Source organism: Eutrema salsugineum, unplaced genomic scaffold (genome assembly GCF_000478725.1).
Source record: "Eutrema salsugineum unplaced genomic scaffold, Eutsalg1_0 scaffold_21, whole genome shotgun sequence".
In the NCBI taxonomy this organism is placed as follows: Eukaryota; Viridiplantae; Streptophyta; class Magnoliopsida; order Brassicales; family Brassicaceae; genus Eutrema; species Eutrema salsugineum.
The window spans coordinates 211,289-230,615 of record NW_006256821.1 but is presented as its reverse complement, the minus strand read 5'-3'; the positions used below and the strand labels follow the sequence as shown (position 1 = coordinate 230,615).

The window sequence follows — 19,327 nt, the reverse complement described above, 5'->3', positions numbered from 1 at the left end:
CTGAACAAGGATCAGCTGTATAGAAGGTGTCTTGCTGAAGAGGAGATGCAACCTGTGTTGCAAGAATGTCATGGTTCTGCTTTTGGAGGTCACATGGGGGCATTCAAAACTGTGGCCAAGGTTCTTCAGAGTGGGTTTTGGTGGCCCACAATGTTCAAAGATGCTCAGTTGGTGGTTTCAGCATGTGATGCCTGTCAGAGGCATGGGAACATATCTAAGAGGAGTGAGATGCCTCAAAACCCCATTCTAGAGGTTGAAATCTTTGATTACTGGGGGATTGACTTTATGGGGCCCTTCATTTCATCCTATGGGAATCAGTACATTCTTGTTGCTGTGGACTATGTGTCCAAATGGGTTGAGGCCATTTCTTCCCCTACCAATGATTCCAAGGTTGTAGTGAAGCTGTTTAAGAGCATTATCTTCCCAAGGTTTGGAGTCCCAAGGGTATTCATCTCTGATGGAGGATCTCATTTTGTGAACAAGACTCTGGAAGGTTTATTGAGAAAGCATGGAGTGAAACACAAGATAGCTACTCCTTATCATCCTCAAACTAGTGGTCAGGTTGAAGTATCCAATAGACAGATCAAAGCCATTCTTGAGAGGACTGTTAGCTCAAGCAGAAAAGATTGGAGCAAAAGGCTAGATGATGCATTGTGGGCTTATAGGACTGCCTTTAAAACTCCAATTGGGACATCACCATTCAGTCTACTATATGGGAAGAGCTGCCACCTTCCTGTTCAGCTGGAATACAAGGCCATGTGGGCTGTGAAGTTGCTGAATTTTGATATCAAGACAGCTCAAGAAAAAGGGTCATGCAACTCCATGAACTTGAGGAGATTAGGCTTGAAGCTTTTGAAAGCTCAAAGATCTATAAGGAGAAGACCAAGGTTCTGCATGATCAAAAGAGTCTGAAAAGAGAGTTCAAGAATGGTGATTTGGTGTTGCTTTTCAACTCTAGACTTAAGTTGTTTCCAGGAAAGCTTAAGTCTAGGTGGTCTGGACCTTTCAAATTTCTTGAAGTGAGGCCTTATGGTGCCATTGTCTTAGAAGGGAAGAATGGTCAGGAATTTCTGGTGAATGGACAGATAATCAAGCATTACTTAGTTTCACAAGGGAAGGAGGAAGTTACATCAGTTCCCCTTCTTGATCCACCAGCCTGTTAATCAGGTTTCCAAAGTCAAACTTAGAGACTTTAAACAAAGTGCTCTTGGGAGACACCCCAAGCTTATCCTTTGTAAATATGCTTTTGATCTTTTGATTCCTTTCTTTTTATGTTTTAGGATGTTTTGATGGGTTTGTTGAGTGTCTACAGGTGTTAGGTGTGAGTCTGAACCTTTGGAAAGTGAATGCAGAATGAAAAAAGATGAAGGAATGGAGACAAGCTTGTGCTCAGCCTTTGACATGGGCACCTGCCACGGTCAAGAGCAAGGCGTGGCAAGCATCTTTGTGTTGCCACGGGGAGATAATCACGGTCTCAAGGCCTTGCCGTGCCAAAAGAAGCACATGATCGGTGATTGCCACGGCCTTGTGACATGGAACGTAGGCGACCATGGAAAAAGAAAAAGAAGAATGGACAAGGCTCGGGGTTTGCCACGGTTGGGATTGCCACGGGAAGGAGCCAGACCGTGGCAAAGTAAACAGAAAGAAAAGAGAACTAAGTCTTTATTCGGTTTTTGCCACGGCTACAAGACACGAGTTCAAGACCAGGCCGTGGCAACATGATGATGGTATGTCCAATGCTCGGGGTTTGACACGAGGACATTGCCACGGGGAGAAGCTAAGGCCGTGGCAAAATGAAGATGAAATGTGCATAGTTCGGGGTTTGCCACGGTCTGAAGACACGGCCAAGCCAAGACCGCGGCAAAGAGGAAGCATTCTCGAGTTGTAGACACGGGCACGTGACACGGTCAAAGAGGCGCGATCAAAAATTTGAATTCCAGTTTACCGTACGGACGTTGACCGGTCAACAGACGCGCCAAGCCAGCTGTTCCCCACCTCTCCTTCTTCTTCATCGCGAGTTTGCTCTTTTCTCTCCATTTTTGAACTCTAAACTTTCATATCTCTCTCGTTACTGCATCAAATTGAGTAATTCCAACTGCATTGAACTCGTAATCCTGTCTAGTTTCTTGTTGCACATCCGTTTTACACTCGAAACTTGAAGATTCCAAGGTATTTAACCTGTTAAAACTCACCTTTTCCATGCTTTAGAGTACTGTTCATGAACAGAGAAAAACAAATGGAATCGATTTTAATGGCCTTCTTGATACCTTGGAATCATTTTGTGAGTATTGTGCAAGTATAATGGATAGGGGTTTCATGAATCTTGCTTGAGAATAACCTGTTCTTGGAATTTTTGAGAAATTTTCTTGAAAATCATCATGTAAATCGTTTTTTTTTTTTAGAAATTGTGTTTCAAGCTGAACTCTTTGTGTGCATTGCTTCTTGCCATTGCTTTGAGTTTAATGAGTTTTTAATCAGCTTGAAATACCTTCTTTTAAAGAGAAATCGATTGATGCTGCTCATGAACTTGGTGAATTTTTGAAAAACTTTTGTTGTTCTCTTGCTTTGGTGCTTACAACTGTTTGAGAAAATGCAGGATGGCAGGAACAAAAAGACAAGCAGCCATGGACAAAGCCAAAAAGGAGAAAGCTGGGACTTCAGAGGATAAGATTCTGCCTTTTGCACACAAAGTTTTCAAGAAACAGAAAAGGCAGAGAAAGCCAAAAGATCCAGCTGAGAAGAGCTGGCATTGGTTGAGGTCGTTCACAGGGCAGGAAAACAGGTGGCTGTGGCTGAGGATGAAGAAGGAACAGAGAGTGATCCTGAAACAGCATTGAAGCGGGTTAAGAAAGCAAAGACAAGTTCTGAGGACGGTGAACCAACCTTTGATGACTACTTTGCTATGTTCAGGGGTGTAAAAGTGCTGCAAACCCAGTTCCCTGATATGGAGTTGCTGAGGAAGATGGGAATTCTTGAAGAGGTTCAGCTCATTTTCAACAACATGGGGTTTGGTGGATTCTTTGAGATGAGAGATGTGGCTCATGATGGTGTTACACAAGAGTTTCTTGCATCCCTTCAAGTTTGTGGGTATGGCCCAAGAGATGAAAGAATCAAAGAGGGCAATGGTCTTGGGCACATAGAGTTCACAATAGATGGTGCACAACACCATGTAAGCTTCAAGGAACTTGATGAGATCTTTGCTTTTCCAAGACCTGCACAAGAAGAGACAGTGAAGTTCACATACCCTGATCACATGATCACTGACTTGTGGGATACAATTGCTTTTGGGAGCTTCAGAGGAGGAACATGCAAGAGCTCATGGATAAGAAACCCAGCAATCCGATATGCTCACAAGGTGCTTTGCCAAATGTTCTTTACCAAGCACAATGATGGAGTGGTGCATCTAGCTGACATGGAGCTATTGGGTATGGGTCTTCATCCTCTCATCAGTCACTTAAAGAGCAAGAGAGAGTTTCGCCTCCCACATTACATCCCTTCTAGTGGTGCATTCTTAGCGCGCCAAATGCTGATTTTCAAGGACATAGCTTGGAGTGAGGGTAAAAGAAAGAAGCTCACTAAGTTGCACAATGGATGGCTAGTGACAAAGATTCTGAAAGCAAGAGGTTTTGTCTTTGATGATGTTGAGGTCAGGCCTGAGTTGATTGATGAAGCTACCCTCACCAAGGTTGGGTTTTTAAAAGCAAGCAATGGTGAAAACTTCTTGTACACCTTCAAGCTCTTACAAGATGAAAAGGTTCATGTTCTGTTGCCACACCCAGCCATCACCACTCTCACAGAAAGGCACAATGGCTCCTTTATTGTCCTAAAAGATCAGCTCTACAACCCAGCCATTCACCCTCCAATTCCCAAATGCAAGAGAACCGCTAGTTCTAAGGGTAAAGAGCCAGTTGAAGAGGAGGACACAACTAGGACCGCTGGTTGTGAGAATGAGGAGCCAAGAGATTTTGAAAGAAGGATGGGGGCAGGGAGGTATCACTTTGATCCTTACTTTTGGGGTGAGCCTGACTATCACACAAGGAAGCTGTATTCCAGAGTTAACACCCTTCAGAAATGGTGCAAATGGCAAGACAAAACGATCAACAAGCTAGTTGATTGTGTTAGGCAGCTTAAGAAGAAGGTTAAGAAGCTCACAGCTCCGGCCACCTCACCCAAACGAGACCCAAGAGAAGAGGTGGGAGAAAGCTCAGCTGCTAATGACCTTGTGCTACCACCAGGAAAAGAAGATTGGGTGAACCCGGCCACAGCGTTCCAACCAGACTCACCTGAGAGCAGTCCACCCAGATACTCCACTCCATCATGTTCAACCTCCAATCCATCCCATTACTTGGGATCAGACCTCAGCGATTGAGGTAAACACTCAAAACCTTGTAAATAGCATGTAGACTTTCTTTTTCTTTTGCATTTTACTTGTTTGCTTTGATTTCACTTCTTTCTCATACTTTTATAACACAAGGGACTGTGTTATTTAAGTGTGGGGGAGGAGTTTCATCTTTTACTTATCATGTTTTCTATTTTCTTATTTTACACTTTGAGTCTTGAGTCACATTCTAGTTGCATATTCATCTAAGTGCATATAAAAACCAAAAAAATGGAAAAATCTGAAAAAAAAATTCACAAAAAAATGATCATGTAATTGCATTCTCATTTTTAGGATTGAGTCTAGATTGCATATGCATATAGGTTGCATCTTGCAGGGAGTAATGATAGGTTTTCTAGAGAGTACATAACTTTGAGAACTTGAACTGAATATGCTTGTGAATCTTTTTCTGTGCTTGCAAAGTCTGAAATGATTTAAATCTGAGAAGCAAGTTTGAATTGAACTCAACTCTAATTAAGTGGGAACCTTGAACTTGACTTGAAAATATCTTGTGATGCATTGTTTGAAAAAGCTTGTGGATACCGATATACATACTTGAGCTAGAACCATTGTTTTTACCACTCTTTTCCTTAGCTCAAGTAGCTGAATCCACATCATGGATCAGTTCCCATACCTTGAACCCATCCTTCTTTCAAGCCAATGTTTGTGTGTGAATTGAAAGGCCACCTCGGATCAAACATAGCAGAAAGTGTTAGGTTTAGAGCGACAAGGGCAGGTCTCATTGAGTGCTGTGTTCCAACATCAAGGAACTGAGAGTTTTGGCGAGGAATAAGTGTGGGGGAAAAGACTTGTTGGTGAGTGGAAAAAGGTGAGATGAGTGGGAAAGAGAGAGTGAAAATAGCTAGGGGAATGAAAGAAAAAGAAATCAGTCTTGGTGTTTTGAGAAAGTGAGCTCTGGTTTGTTGAAAAGAAAGAGTCTAGCCTCTAAGTAAAAAAAAAAGGAAGAAAAGAAGCCAAAAGGCTCAAATGTTTTGAAAAGAAAGAAAGAAGAGGCTAGAAGTTGTAAAAGAAAAAAAAAAGAAGACCTGTGTAAAGTTTGAGTTCCAAGACTTGAGGGTGACAGTGAAGAGTCAATCCCCTAGTGAGAGGAAAATAAGTGTGAAAAGTGAGGTTTTTGAGCAAGTGAGGAAGCTTTGAGTAGAGGGTGGGGAGTGATGAGTCTTTGCCCTTGTATGCATAGGTTGCTTTTTACCTTTAGCATTCTGCCAAAGTTTGATCATTCATAGAGAGATCCCTTTGCTGCATTTGACCCACTTGAACACTGATGAGATCATTTTAATCTCATAGCCTCTCCCTAGCCAAGCCAGCTTGTTTAAACATTGCATCATGAGGTTCACCTGATAAAAACTTAATGAATGTGAAAGAGTTGAGAGAGAGAACAACTTGTGGAGATTCCTTGCTGAGTTGATATATATCTGAGTATGACTTTGCATTGCATAATTGAGCATGAACTTGAATTCTCATTGTGATCACTTCTCTCAAAAAAGAAAATGTGTAACTCCCATTGCATACAACCTCTTTCTCTCATTTGCTCTTTTTGCTTGAGGACAAGCAAAGGACAAGTGTGGGGGAGTTGATATGTTCATAATTTGCATCATTTAGGTTGCATAAATCATTCCAAATCATGTTTTATTTCATGCATTTTAGGTCCTTAGGGTTTGTTTTAGAACTTAGGAGATGCATTAGGTCCCAATGAGTCTTTGCATGTTTTGAGTGTTTATCAGGTGAATTTGGAGCTGAAAAGATGAATCCAGGAGGTGGAATGGTGTGCAAAGCTTGAAAAGTGGCAAAAATTGGATCTTTGGAGGTTATCGGCCATTCTCGCTGACCAGGAAGGTTTTCTCGGCCATTTTTATGTACCGCGGGAAGAGTTTACCGGCCATTTTCATGTACCGCGAGCAAAGTGTATCGGCCAAAATCTCCGGTTGCAAACATGTCTCAGAAATCGCCTGTCCGGGGAACCTTCCAGTCCGATTCGGATGGCGGGTGCTTCATAGAAGTTGGAGAGGACTTGATCACGGTTTCATAGCAAGTGGAATCACGGAATTCGGACGCCTGAGCAGGAAGTTAAGCTCGTCGGAAGGAACCCCTGTATCGCTGTTGTTTTGGACCGAGCCGACGAGTTCTGTAAAATGCGAAGGACGGAGTACTTCCAGGCCGATTCAGTTTCCGGGGCCTTCATGAGAATCAGAGACACTTGAGTCCTCTTTCCAGTACATCCGAGACCAGTCAATTCGGAGCTTTGGGCATAAAGATACGGTCTCCGGACTGGACGTTTGTATAGACGGCCTTCTCTGATCGTGTAAATGCACTGCAAAGATGACCCCTCCAGGAAGCTTTAAACTTCCCAAGCACCGAAGCTTCCTTCATCAAAGTTGGCTTCAAATGAGTCCTATGTCTTCTGCAACCGGAATCACTCAATTCGGACAAGTCTCCACGAAGTTACACTCTCCGGAATGCGAGATGGTCCAGACAGCCCAGAATGACTAAGTTAAACATGCCGCGATGGAATGCCACGGTCGACACTTGGCCGTGGCAACTTTTGCACACCCTCGGTGAATGACGCGATCTTCATGCCACGGTCTACACTTGACCGTGGCAAACACACACTTGGCTGAGAGGAACTTCTTGCAACCATTCGGCGATTGACACGGCCCAAATGCCACGGTCTGAGGCTTGACCGTGGCAACTTCTTGCAATCTTCGGCGATTGGCACGAGCTGAATGCCACGGTCTGGGACTTGACCGTGGCAAATGAACAATTGGCTGGAGACAACTTTTACACAGCTTCGAGTTTTGACACGGTTTCAATGCCACGGTCTGAGACTGGACCGTGGCAAACAAATACTTGGCTGGGAAGGATTTCACATGCATGCAAATTTTGGCACGGTCTGAATGCCACGGTGTGGGGGCTTGACCGTGGCAACTTTTACACATCTTCGGCGTTTGACAAGGTGACTTGCCACGGGTTTCAGACGAAGCTTGATCAGACCGTGGCATCAAAAGGAACCAAGAACACAAGTGAAGGCTTTTACACGGTCAGGTTGCCACGGTCACACCAAGAACACACCAGACCGTGGAAAACCCCTCTTTACCCATCAAGGCCGGGTCAGTACCCGGTTTTTTCCGGGTTGACCCGGTTCGCCCAAGTCATCTATATAAGGTTTTTAGACCTAATTTGTAGAGAACCTTTAATCTACTTTGAGTTTTCTTTCCCCTTTCGTGAAAACCTACTTAATACACTTTGTTTTAGAGAGCTTAATAACGATTTTGAAGTTTCTTTCCATCTTATTCATCATTTCTTATCATCAAATCAAACTTCTAATCATGATTAACAACACATCTTGCAAAGGATTTAGTGTGTTGATCATGATTAGTGAGTAGTCACCTTAATGAGGTTCTAGATGTGTAGGTTAGGGTGCTAAAGTGTCACCTTAGGGCTAGATTCATTGATTCATTTCTCTAAACAGCTGTTCTCTATGCTAGATCCTTGATAATCACTTGAGATCTAGATTCTGGGAATTTCATGCATCAAAAGTGTTTGATGAAATTCCTGAAAGAGTTGTATTAGAGGTTTAAGCATTTTTCTGCATGATGATGTATTGTTATTTGCTTTAATGATCATTGAGAACTGTTTATTAATGCATATTGATTCATATTTCACTGATATATCATGGTTTTTATGGTTTTTGACCATGGTATAAGTCTTATTTATAGAGTCTTTTTAGTGTCTTTCGAGTCTTTTGGAGTCTTTTCAGGTCATAGGTACGTTTGGAGCTTAACTGGAGACTTTGGAGCACTTTGGAGCTTAATCAGGATCAAATTCGTCAAGTATGGATTTTGTGCTTTAGTGACGCTCGACACCATGGAGAGTGACGCTCGACACTTGTTGCAGAAATAAGGAAAACATGATTTTGTTTCCTGTTTGAAGAAGGAGTTGGGCCCAAAAGTCTCCAATAATTACAAGGAAGCCCAAAACGTGTTTTTAAGTTATTAATAGGGTTTTTAGCCACCTTATATCGATACCTGAGATTTTCTTAGAGAGAACTTTTGTTTTTGAGATCTTTGGGGAGACAAGTCTGAAACTCTGTTCCGGAGAGAGAAGATTTCGAACCCTGTTTATTAATCTATTATTTCTTTTCTGCAATATATTCATTCATGTTTATTGCTTCAATCTCCATGTCTGAGTAGTTTGTTTGTTAGGTTTAGGGTTCTCATAAAGGATTTCATTGGATGTTTGATTAATTGATTTAGTTAGGGTTCATAATCTATTTAGTTCTTCACCGTAGGTTGTTCTTAAAGCTAATTCTGGACTGGCCACCTAGAACTTAGATCTTAGGTTAATTGATTGACACGGAAGTGTAATTAAATAACTGGAAAGAACCTAGGGTAAGCAAAGTAGCTATTCGCAAAGGAATTTGGTTTAGATACTTTGTGAACATATCGAACTTGAGCATTAAAGCTGGTTTAAATCTTTAGGGTTTGCAAAGGAATTTGGAATTCTAGGATTTTAACTTAGATAATTCTCACAACGGAAGTTGGTTAATTATAATTCTGTGATTCGAGTTCAAGAACCGTGCTTAAACCTGAACCCTGATTAATCGATTGTTCAGCATTCATTGATCTCAGGAGAAACGCCCTAAGCCTAATCTCCATCCATCTGAATCATACAAACCGTTTTTATTGCTGCTTAGTCTAATTCTGTTGCATTTCTATTTATTTACAATATTTCTGCTTAGCGTAATTCGATCTCTATAAGGTTTATTGAGCGAATCTCTCGTCTCTGTGGTTCGACCCCTACATACTACAATTGCACATCTGTGCTCTTGCAGAGTAGCTCTAGGGATTAAACTTTGAGCAGATCATTCACAAATGGGAATTTGGTTTGAAAATGGATTAGTATAGGAGTTACTACCTTCATGAGAGGATTAACCTAGAGTAGAGTTCTTAATCATTTGAATCATGTCTCATCATTGTCATCAGCATTTCTAGTTCAGCACCAAAGCACCCTAACCAACTATCATGTCTAGAATCTCATGCCTCCATCATATCATATTCACATCACTCGTCATTGTCATTTGTCTTTAAACCTGTTTAAGTTTGTAGTTGTCTTTAGTTAACCAAAATCACTCTTGTTCGCTTGAATTAAGAACCTGATCACATAGTTTAGTGTCTAACACCACATCTGGATTGATAAACCTCTTTGTGCTACATTGACAAGGGGATTGATAGCCTTGAGACCTTAAAAAGTCTTGTCTATCACAGACGACATCATCGAAGGCTCTGCTCCACTTTGGGAGGAAATTCTCATCGGAAAAATTCTTGCGACCGCTCCTCATGTCGCGAAAGTTCACGTAATCGTAAACAAAATCTGGCCGCTTGGATCAAACTCTTCCAAGGTGGATGTTTTCGTTGTCCACCAGACAACAATGAAGTTTAAAATATGTGATCCTTTTACCCGTAATAGGTTTTTACGAAGGGGAATATGGAACATTGCGAATGTTCCGATGATAGTTTCTAAATGGTCTCCGGTGGAAGAGGAAGCTCAACCAGAGATCAAATCCATGCCGTTATGGGTATGCATGAAAAACGTACCACATAAGCTATTCCATGAGAAAGGTTTGGGGTTTCTTGCGAGTGCTGTGAGGGTCCCGAAACGTCTTCACCCAGATACTGAAATCTGCATGAGTTTTGATGAGGCAAAAGTGTTTGTTGACGTCATCTTATCAAAGGATCTCCCAACACAATTTCGGTTCACTTCGGAGAAGGGTATTGACTTGGTGGTGGAATTTGAATACCCATGGCTCCCTCCTCGGTGCCCTTTCTGCTCGAAATGGGGCCACTTAGAGGATGCCTGTATGAAAAATAATGGACCCAAGACCATTCCCAAAAGGACAGCTGACACTACTAAAGCTTTGCCGCCTGCAGTTCAGTGGAACAGGGAAACAATCGTTGTAACTCCACCAGTGGAGAAGGATATGAATGTTAGTTCTGCCGCTGTCCAAATTCTGCAAAATATCTCAGAGAAAGCTGTAGACCGAGATATTATTGGTGAGGAAATCAATGAGAAAGAGGAAGGGGAATGTTGCTCTCCAAAAAAGACTAGTAGACAATCAGATCAACAAGGAGGGGAAGATGTCTCTGTTTCTCCATCACGTTTCTTAGTATTAGCGGGTACTGAGGATCAGGATACTGACGCAGTCTTGTCAGATGAGTTGCAGACGAAGGATAAATCAGGCCCTGTTTCTCACTCTGTCGAGGAAACTGGTGTCAGTCTGACTGATAATTTGAAGCAAAAGGATAAAGCAGAGGGGCTTGGAACTCGTCCTCCTCTTCCTCGTGCATCAAAAACAGCCATTAAACCTTTGGTAGACCAAGCTGCCCCTACTGTTAGAGACTCGCGATCTAACACTGCGGGCAAAAGGAATCCAAAGTCCAACAAATAATAGATGTCGGGTTTTGTGTGGAATGTGCGTGGCTTAAACAAAACTTCTAAGCATTCCATTGTTCGCAGGTGGATTCAGAATCAGGATTTTCAGTTTGGTGCTTTGTTGGAAACTAAATTAAAGGAGGCAAAGGCGTTGCGTGTGGCTGCATCAATTTATCGAGATTGGTCGGTTATTACAAACTACGAGTTCAGTCGCCTTGGTCGTATCTGGGTGATGTGGAGTCCCAAGGTGCGGCTTACTCTATTTTTTAAAAGTGGTCAGATGATCACAGTTTCAGTCAAGCTTGAGGAAAGGGATAAGGAGTTCTTCTGCTCCTTTATCTATGCTTCAAATTTTGCGGAAGAGCGTCGTGAGCTATGGAGTGATATCAGAGATCACCATAATTCACCAATCATAAACAATAAAGAGTGGATCTGTTTAGGTGATTTTAATGAGATTCTTGAGGCGGAGGAGCATTGTCATTTCGAAAACTCTCCTTGAGAATGAGAGATTTTCAGAGTTTAGTAAATGATTGCCAATTGGAGGATATGTCTTACCATGGACCGCTTTTTACATGGTGTAACAGACGGGATGCGGGTCTAATTTCGAAGAAACTTGATCGAGTTTTAAAGAATATCAGATGGGATCAGGCTTTTCCGGTGCCATACAGTGTATTTGAGGCTGGTGGATGCTCAGACCATTTGCAGTGTAGAGTTCGGCTGGAGGCAGAACAGGAAAAAGGGAAAAAGCCGTTCAAGTTTATCAATGCTGTTACTGAGTTAGCTGAGTTTTTACCGATGATGGAAACTTTCTGCGGTAACACTCAACCTATTTACTCTTCTACCTCCTCCATGTTCCGGTTAGCAAAGAAACTTAAGGCTCTTAAACCTTCAATTCGATCTTTGGCAAAGAATATATTGGGTAATCTTTCAAAGAAAGCTAAGGAGGCATACGAGATCTTATGTGAGAAGCAGTCGGTTAATGCTCTAAATCCCTCTTTACAGAATGTGGAAGAGGAAATATCTGCTTACAGGCGGTGGGATTCTATTTCTAAGCTGGAGAAAAAATTTCTAAAGCAGAGATCAAAGGTTCATTGGTTGCAGATTCGTGATGGGAACAATAAGACGTTTCATAAAGCTGTTGTTTCTAGGGAGGCCACAAACTCAATACGTGAAATCAAAAGAAGAGATGGAATGGTGGTAACATCGGCTGATGAAATAAAAGCAGAGGCTGCGGGTTTCTTTTCTAAACTTCTGGACACAGAAGCGAGTGCTCAGCGTATCGGCTATCACCCGAAATGTCAAAACCTGGGCCTTACCCACCTTAGTTTTGCTGATGACATTATGGTCCTCTCTGATGGCAAAGTGAGATCGGTCGAAGGTATTGTAAAGGTTTCTAATGATTTTGTGAGGATCTCAGGCCTGAAGATAAGTATGGAGAAGTCTACGATTTATCTCGCAGGGGTTACAGACTTGGTGAGGACCGAACTTGATGAGAGATTTCACTTTCAGACAGGACACCTACCTGTGCGATATCTGGGTTTGCCACATCTTACGAAGCAAATGCGGAAGCAAGACTATCTGCCTCTACTTGAGAAATGCCGCAAGCGAATTCGCTCATGGAGTGTTCGATCATTGTCTATTGCAGGATGGCTGCAACTCATTCGCTCTGTTTTACATAGTATCATGAACTTTTGGATGGCAGGATTTTGACTTCCAAGTGAATGTCTTAAAGAAATTGATAAACTTTGCTCTGCGTTTCTTTGGTCAGGCCCGGATTTAAACCCTCGCAGAGCAAAGGTTGCTTGGGAGGATGTCTGTAAGCTTAAATCTGAAGGAGGTTTGGGTCTTCGGCCTTTGAAAGAGGCAAACAATGTGTGTTGTTTAAAGTTAATATGGCGCATAGTTTCATCTCATCCATCCCTCTGGGTCAAATGGATTCAAACGTATCTTATTCGGAAAGAGATGTTCTGGTCGATCAGCAACAACACTAGTGCAGGATTATGGATGTGGCGAAAAATCCTTAAATATAGATCTCTGCCTAGCTCTTTCTGTAAGGTTTACATTGGAAATGGGGAAAGTACGAGCTTCTGGTTTGATATCTGGTCGGGTATGGGACGCATTTTTCGATCTGATAGGTGTGAGAGGACCTATAGATCTTGGTATTCCTCTTAACGCTTCTATTGCGTCATTATCACAAAGACGTCATCGACGCCACCGAAATGATCTGCTCACAGAGATTGAAAATGTGTTGGAAGCCAAACTTGCGCAACTCAGCTTAGGAACAGGGGATATTTTCTTATGGAAGCACAAAGAGGGAACTTTCGAACCCTCTTTTAGTTCGAAGCAGACCTGGCTTCTCATTCGATCAGCTTCAGCTACAGTTCCATGGCACTCAGGAGTCTGGTTCACGCACTGTACTCCAAAGTTCTCGGTATTCACATGGCTAGCCATTTTAAATCGTTTATCCACAGGCGACCGGATGCAAAGCTGGAATGTCGGGGCAAACACTTTGTGCTCTCTCTGCAATTCTAACCTGGAATCTCGTGACCATCTGTTTTTCTCCTGCTGCTATTCGGGGGAAATATGGACCAAGCTTACCAAAAATTTGCTCCAAAGCAGTTTCACTACAAGCTGGAACGATGTGCTCGGCCTCCTCTCAGACTCGCGGCTCGATCGTATAACTTTGTTCCTGTTTCGCTTCTCTCTTCAAGCTACCGTTCATAGCATCTGGAGAGAACGAAACTCTCGCCGGCATGGAGACGACCCGCTTCCGGCAACTAGAATTCTGCATCTCATCGACAAACTAGTTCGATGCCGAATCCAATCTATTCCCAACATGGGAGATAGAAGATACGAGGACGCACTTCAAACGTGGTTCAATACTCGAGTTTGATCAGTCTGCATGTTCGAAAGTTGTAATTTGTTTTTCTGTCACTTAGTTCTCTCCTTTAAACACAAGTCGCACCTCAAGGGGTTGTAAAAAAGTCTTTTTTGATCTTGAATATAATTTTACATTCATTTCCAACAAAAAAAAAAAAAAAAACTTGCAAAGGTTTAAGAGAGATTAGTATGATTACTGAGTAGTCACCTTAATGAGGTTCTAGATGTATAGGTTAGGGTGCTAAAGTGTTAGATTAGGGATGCTTAGGGCTAGATTCATGATTTCATCTCTCTAAATAGCTGATCTCTAGGCTAGATCCATACACATGTTATGTGGTCTAGATCTTAGGCATTTCATGCACCAAAAGTGTTTTATGAAATGCCTGAAAGAGCTATGTTAGAGATCTTTGCATTTAATGCCATGATGATGTTTGTTAATTGCTTAGATGATCTTTTAGAACTGTTTCTTAATGCTCATTGATTCATATTTCACAAATGATGATTTGGTTTGAAAATGGATTACTGTAGAGGTTAATGCCTTCATGAGAGGATTAATCTAGATTAGAGTTCTAAATCATTTGACTCATGTTTCATCATTGTCATTAGCATTTCTAGTTTGGCACGAAAGCCAACTATCATGTCTAGAATATCATGCTTCCATCATCTCATATTTACATCACTTGTCATTTGCTTAGTTCTTGTTTGATCATTTGCTTAGTTCTTGTTTGATCATTTGCTTTGTCATTAATCTTGTTTTAAGTTCTTAGTTGTCTTAGTCAATCAAAACCTCACCTGTTTACTTGAATTGAGAAACTGATCACATAGCTTAGTGTCTATCACCACATTCTTGGATTGCCAACCTTTTCTGTTCTATTTTGACAAGGGGATTGATAGCCCTAAAGACCAAAAAGTCTTGTCTATCACTAGGGGACTTACTTTTCATTTTCACACTCAAGTATTGGAGTTCAAACTTTACACAACTCTTTTTCTTTTGCAACCTCTAGCCTCTTTTTCTTTCTTTTCAAAACATTTGAGCTCTCTGGCTTATTTTCTTTTCCTTTCACTTAGAGGGTAGACTCTTTCTTTTCAAAACACTAGAGCTCACTTTCTTTAACTCAAAACTCGAAGACTGATTTCTTTTCTTTTCTATCCCCTAGTTTTCACATCTCTCCTTTTTCCACTCATCTCTCCTTTTTCCACTCACCAACAACAACTCTCCCACACTTAGTTCTCGCCAAATCTTTCAGCTCCTTGATGATGGAACTTAACACTCAATGAGACTTGCCCATGTCGCTCTAAACCTAACACTTTCTGCTAAGTTTGATCCAAGGTGGCCTTTCAATCACACACAAACATTTGGCTTGAAGGAAGGATGGGTTCATGGTGAGGAAAACTGATCCAGATGTGGACTCAGCTATTGGATCTAAGGAAGAGGATGGTAAAAACAGGATTCTAGCTCAAATATGTATATTGGTATCCACAAGCTTATTCAAACAATGCATCAAAAGATAATTTCAAGTCAACTTCAAGATTTTCACTTGTTAGAGGTTAGTTAAATTTAAACTTGCTTCTCAGAATCAAATCATTTCAAGACTTGCAAGCACATAAGTCATTTCACAAGCATATTTAATCTAAATTCTCAAAGTGATGTACTCTTAAGGAAAAACCTATCATTACTCCCTGCAAGATGCAACCTATATACTCAATCTTAAAATATGAAATGCATCTACATGAGCAATTTTTTGTGAAAGTTTTTCATTTTTTGACTTCTTTGGTTTTTATATGCACTTAGATGCAGCTACATGAATGCATTCAAGAATGTGACTCAAGACTCAAAGTAGAAAATAAGAACAGAGAAAACATGATTAGTAAAAGATGAAACTCCTCCCCCACACTTAAATAACACAGTCCCTTGTGTTATAAAAGCATGAGAAAGGACTGCAAAACAAAACAGGCAAAATGCAAAGAGAAAAAGAAAGAACTACATGCATATGCACAAGGGGTGGAGTGTTACCTAGGAGCTTTGGAAGTCTGACCCCAAAGAGTATGAGGGGTTTGATGTGTTACCAGATGGTGTCTCCCAAGAGTGATGGCTTAGCTCCTCAGAAACGGCTTCAAGGTCCACCCATGCTGTGCCATATGGTACCAATTCTGGGCAAGTGGTGGACCTCTCTCCAACCTCTTCTCGGTGTCTTGGTGAAACTGGTGGTGAAGATCCTCATTTGCAAGGGTTCTCAAGCTTCTTGATTCTCGTTTTCATCTCCTTGATACACTTAGCAATCTTGTGTATCGTTTTGTCCTGATTCTTGCACCATTGCTGAAGGACCCCAATCTTTTGCTGAGATCTGAACCCTGAGGTGCCTGGCTCTTCCCAATTGTAATCATCAAAGTGGTATATGTTCCCTCCATACCGTTTCTGAGGTGGAGGCATACCATCATCTTCAGCACCAGCAGCACCAGCTTCAGCAGCTGCTTTCTTTCCCTTGGAAGCTTCTTCTTTGCAAGCCTTCTTGTATTTGAGAATTGGTGGATCAGTTTGGACATTCTAGAGATCTTCCTTCAACAAGTAGAAGTGAATATTGCACTTTACGTGGACTGTGGTGAGAGAGGGATTGGGCAGGAGAACTTGGAGTGGCTCATCTATGAAGTACTTGAAGTTGTAAACCAGCTTGGCGCCAACTCTTCCTTGAAAGAAGCCAATCTTGCACAGGTGTGCTACATTAATCAGATCAAACCTTGCCTTACTTTCCTTAAACCTGTATCCTCTTGCCTTCAAAATATTTGTTACAACCCAACCATGGGCAAGCTTTGCATCCTTCTTCTTTGAATCCCAAATGCACTCCTTGTAGAACATCAAAGATTTTGCTAGTTGAGAGGCAAGGCAAGGTGTGTGAGAATATCCTTCATAATGCTTCCCATTCTCATGAGTTGGCATCAACTGTATCAGTCCCACACCAAGGAGGTTCAGATCACCTTGATGAACTCTCCCAACATCAAGCTTGAAATATAAGCTGTGAGCAAGAATCTTATGAACATATCTCAGCACCGGGTTTCTTATCCAAGAAGCCTTAGCTGCTCGAGCTGTGTACTTCTCAAATGCAGTTGATCCCTAAAAGCTTGAAGTTCTTCCTTGTTAAGACTGATCTTGTTGGAGAGAGGTGTCTTTTCAGGTGCATAGAATCCAAATATCTGAGTCAACTCCCTGAATGTCACCGTATAGACCTTTCTTTTCACCTGAAACTGTATAGTTCTGAGGCCTCTTCCTTGAATCACTTTTGGATCCCTTGGCATGTACATATCAACATCAAGAGAGGCCAAGAAATCTTGAGACTCCTTCTCATAAGCTACTTCTCTCAGTTACAAGAGGGATTCAATACCCATGTTCCCAAGCAAAGTTTTGACATCCTCATAGATGCCAATCTTCTTCAAAACTTCCACATCAGGGAAACTCCCTTGCTAAATCCCCATCTGCTGAAACTTGGCCAAATAATCAGGCGTGTCTGGTTCAGTTTTCTTAATCCTCTTGGGTGCCTCTTCAATGGCGCCTTGGGAACCTCCAGCTGAGCTGCTTGAGCGACTCTCAGTCTGTTCATCTTCAGATACCACAGCCAGTTGTTTTCCCTTCTTCTTGGAGCAACAAGCAACCACTGTTGGGGTCGGTTTCCACCCCAAGCGGTTAAACCAACTCGAGAATGACCAAGTATCAGATAAAACCGGTTGGCAAGAGAAATCAGTTATTCGTCAGATGTGGGCCGAGCTCTCACATGAGAAAGGTGGGCCAAGCCGTGCTCAACATTACAAATGGGCCGAGCCGTGAAGAGGGGCAAGTAGGCCGAGCCGTGGAAAGGACGTTCAGTGGGCCGAGCTGTGCAAGAGAGAGAATGGGCCGAGCCACTTCGAAATTGGGCCGAGCTGGTTCTTCTTGGATGGGCCGAACCAAAGTCATGAAGGACGTAAGCCCATAAAAAACCCTAGGCGAAGTGCTGTGATGGTGGCCGCACAAAGCGATAGGAAATATTCCGAAAATCTCTCCCGATGTATGCAGCTCTTTATGTAACTTTTGACGACTGGAGAGCAATAAGACTTAAACACTTTTCAGCAAAAAACCTTTTTTTGATTTACTGTTCTTGCGATAAACCCTAGAAATTTAGGATCCCTTAAATTTTCCTTAACAACTTTTTGGTTGTGCGAGTTTTGGCTCACAAAATTTGGCGCCGTCTGTGGGGACATCGAAATTTTCTTACCCTAAATCGACAGGACTTTAAGATCTGAAGAACGTGGCGAGCAACACCACCGACGATAACAACAACAACAACAACGGCGCGGAGAAGGACGCTCCACCATCAGGCACGACGACGACGAAAACTGAAACCCAAGAGGAGATGCGAAACATGATGGCTGCGTTGATGAAGAAGATCGACGAGCAGGACAAAAGAAACGAGGCGATTATGGAAAGGCTCGACGCGATGACGGCCGAGAGACGACACCCGACTTGGAGAGCCGGAATCTCCGATCTAATGGATGGAGTCCGTAGACGTTTTGATTTCTCGACACCTGCAGGAGCCTAAGGTAGCGGCGCAAGGAACCCCTTGGTACCACCAATTTTTTGTTCCCTCGGCGAACAGTGATAACTTAGAGCTTTCAAGGCCCTAAATGAGGGGTTATCAATCCCTTTTGTCACTATGCAGTACAAAGGATATCAATCTATCATGTGTAGACACTAAGATACAGTATCAGTTCTTAATTGAAGCCAAATGAGTGAAGTTTTGATGATTAATGACAACTAAGAATGGAAAAATAAGGATTAAAGCTAATGATCAACTTAAACAAGCAAGTAAATGAGCTAAATGAGATGAGAATGTATGTATGATGATGAGAAAGGTCTTAGACATGATAGTGGATTAGGGTGCCTTCAGTGATAAACTAGTGAGCTAATGAACCATATGATCAAGCAAACCATTCAACTTAAACATCATTAATTAAGTTAATCCTCTCATGAAGGTATCAACTCCTATGCCAAATCAGTTTCTAACCCAATCATCATTAGTGAAAGATGAATCAACAAGCATTAGGAATCAGTTTAATCTGTCATTTAAGCATATAGACAATCATTCCCATGATGAATAACACTTAAACCTCTAACAACCTTGGTTCAGACATTTCATCAAACACTTTTGGTACATGAAATGTCCAGAATCTAGACCACATATGATTTGTATGGATCTAGCATTAAGAACAGGTTGTAGAGAATGGAATATGCATGATCTAACCCGTAAGCTCACTAATCTACCACTTAAGCACCCTAATCTACATATCTAAGATTTTAATATGGAGACTACTCACTAATCATGATCAACACACTAGATCCTTTGCAAGATGTGTTGTTAATCATGATTAGAAGTGTGATTTGATGATGAGAAATGATAGAACAAGATGGAAAACACTCTTCAAATCGATATTAAACTCAAAACAAGGTATTCTCAAGTGGTTCTTTCACCAAAAAGGAAAAGGAGACTAAAGATAAGCTTAAATTCTCTCTCCAAATTAGGTCTAAAAAGTATTTATAGTAGTCTTGGACGAACCGGGTCAGCCCGGAACAAACCGGGTACTGACCCAGCT

The 19,327-nt window shown here is 41.8% G+C and overlaps 2 protein-coding genes across 2 annotated transcripts; both read left to right on the top strand.

Moving 5' to 3' along the window:
* The first annotated feature begins 11,374 nt into the window (after positions 1-11,374).
* LOC112086234 lies at positions 11,375-12,538 on the top strand. The gene has a single exon (XM_024155146.1). It carries the CDS (start codon positions 11,375-11,377, stop codon positions 12,536-12,538), a length of 1,164 nt encoding a protein of 387 aa, XP_024010914.1.
* A 358-nt stretch (positions 12,539-12,896) lies between these two features.
* On the top strand, positions 12,897-13,721 carry LOC112086233. Its single transcript, XM_024155145.1, has one exon. It carries the CDS (start codon positions 12,897-12,899, stop codon positions 13,719-13,721), a length of 825 nt encoding a protein of 274 aa, XP_024010913.1.
* The last annotated feature ends 5,606 nt before the right edge of the window (positions 13,722-19,327 follow it).

Coding starts and splice junctions, on each gene's coding strand:
- LOC112086234 (XM_024155146.1), top strand. CDS start 11,375: ATGTCTTACCATGGACCGCTTTTTACATGGTGTAACAGACGGGATGCG.
- LOC112086233 (XM_024155145.1), top strand. CDS start 12,897: ATGGGGAAAGTACGAGCTTCTGGTTTGATATCTGGTCGGGTATGGGAC.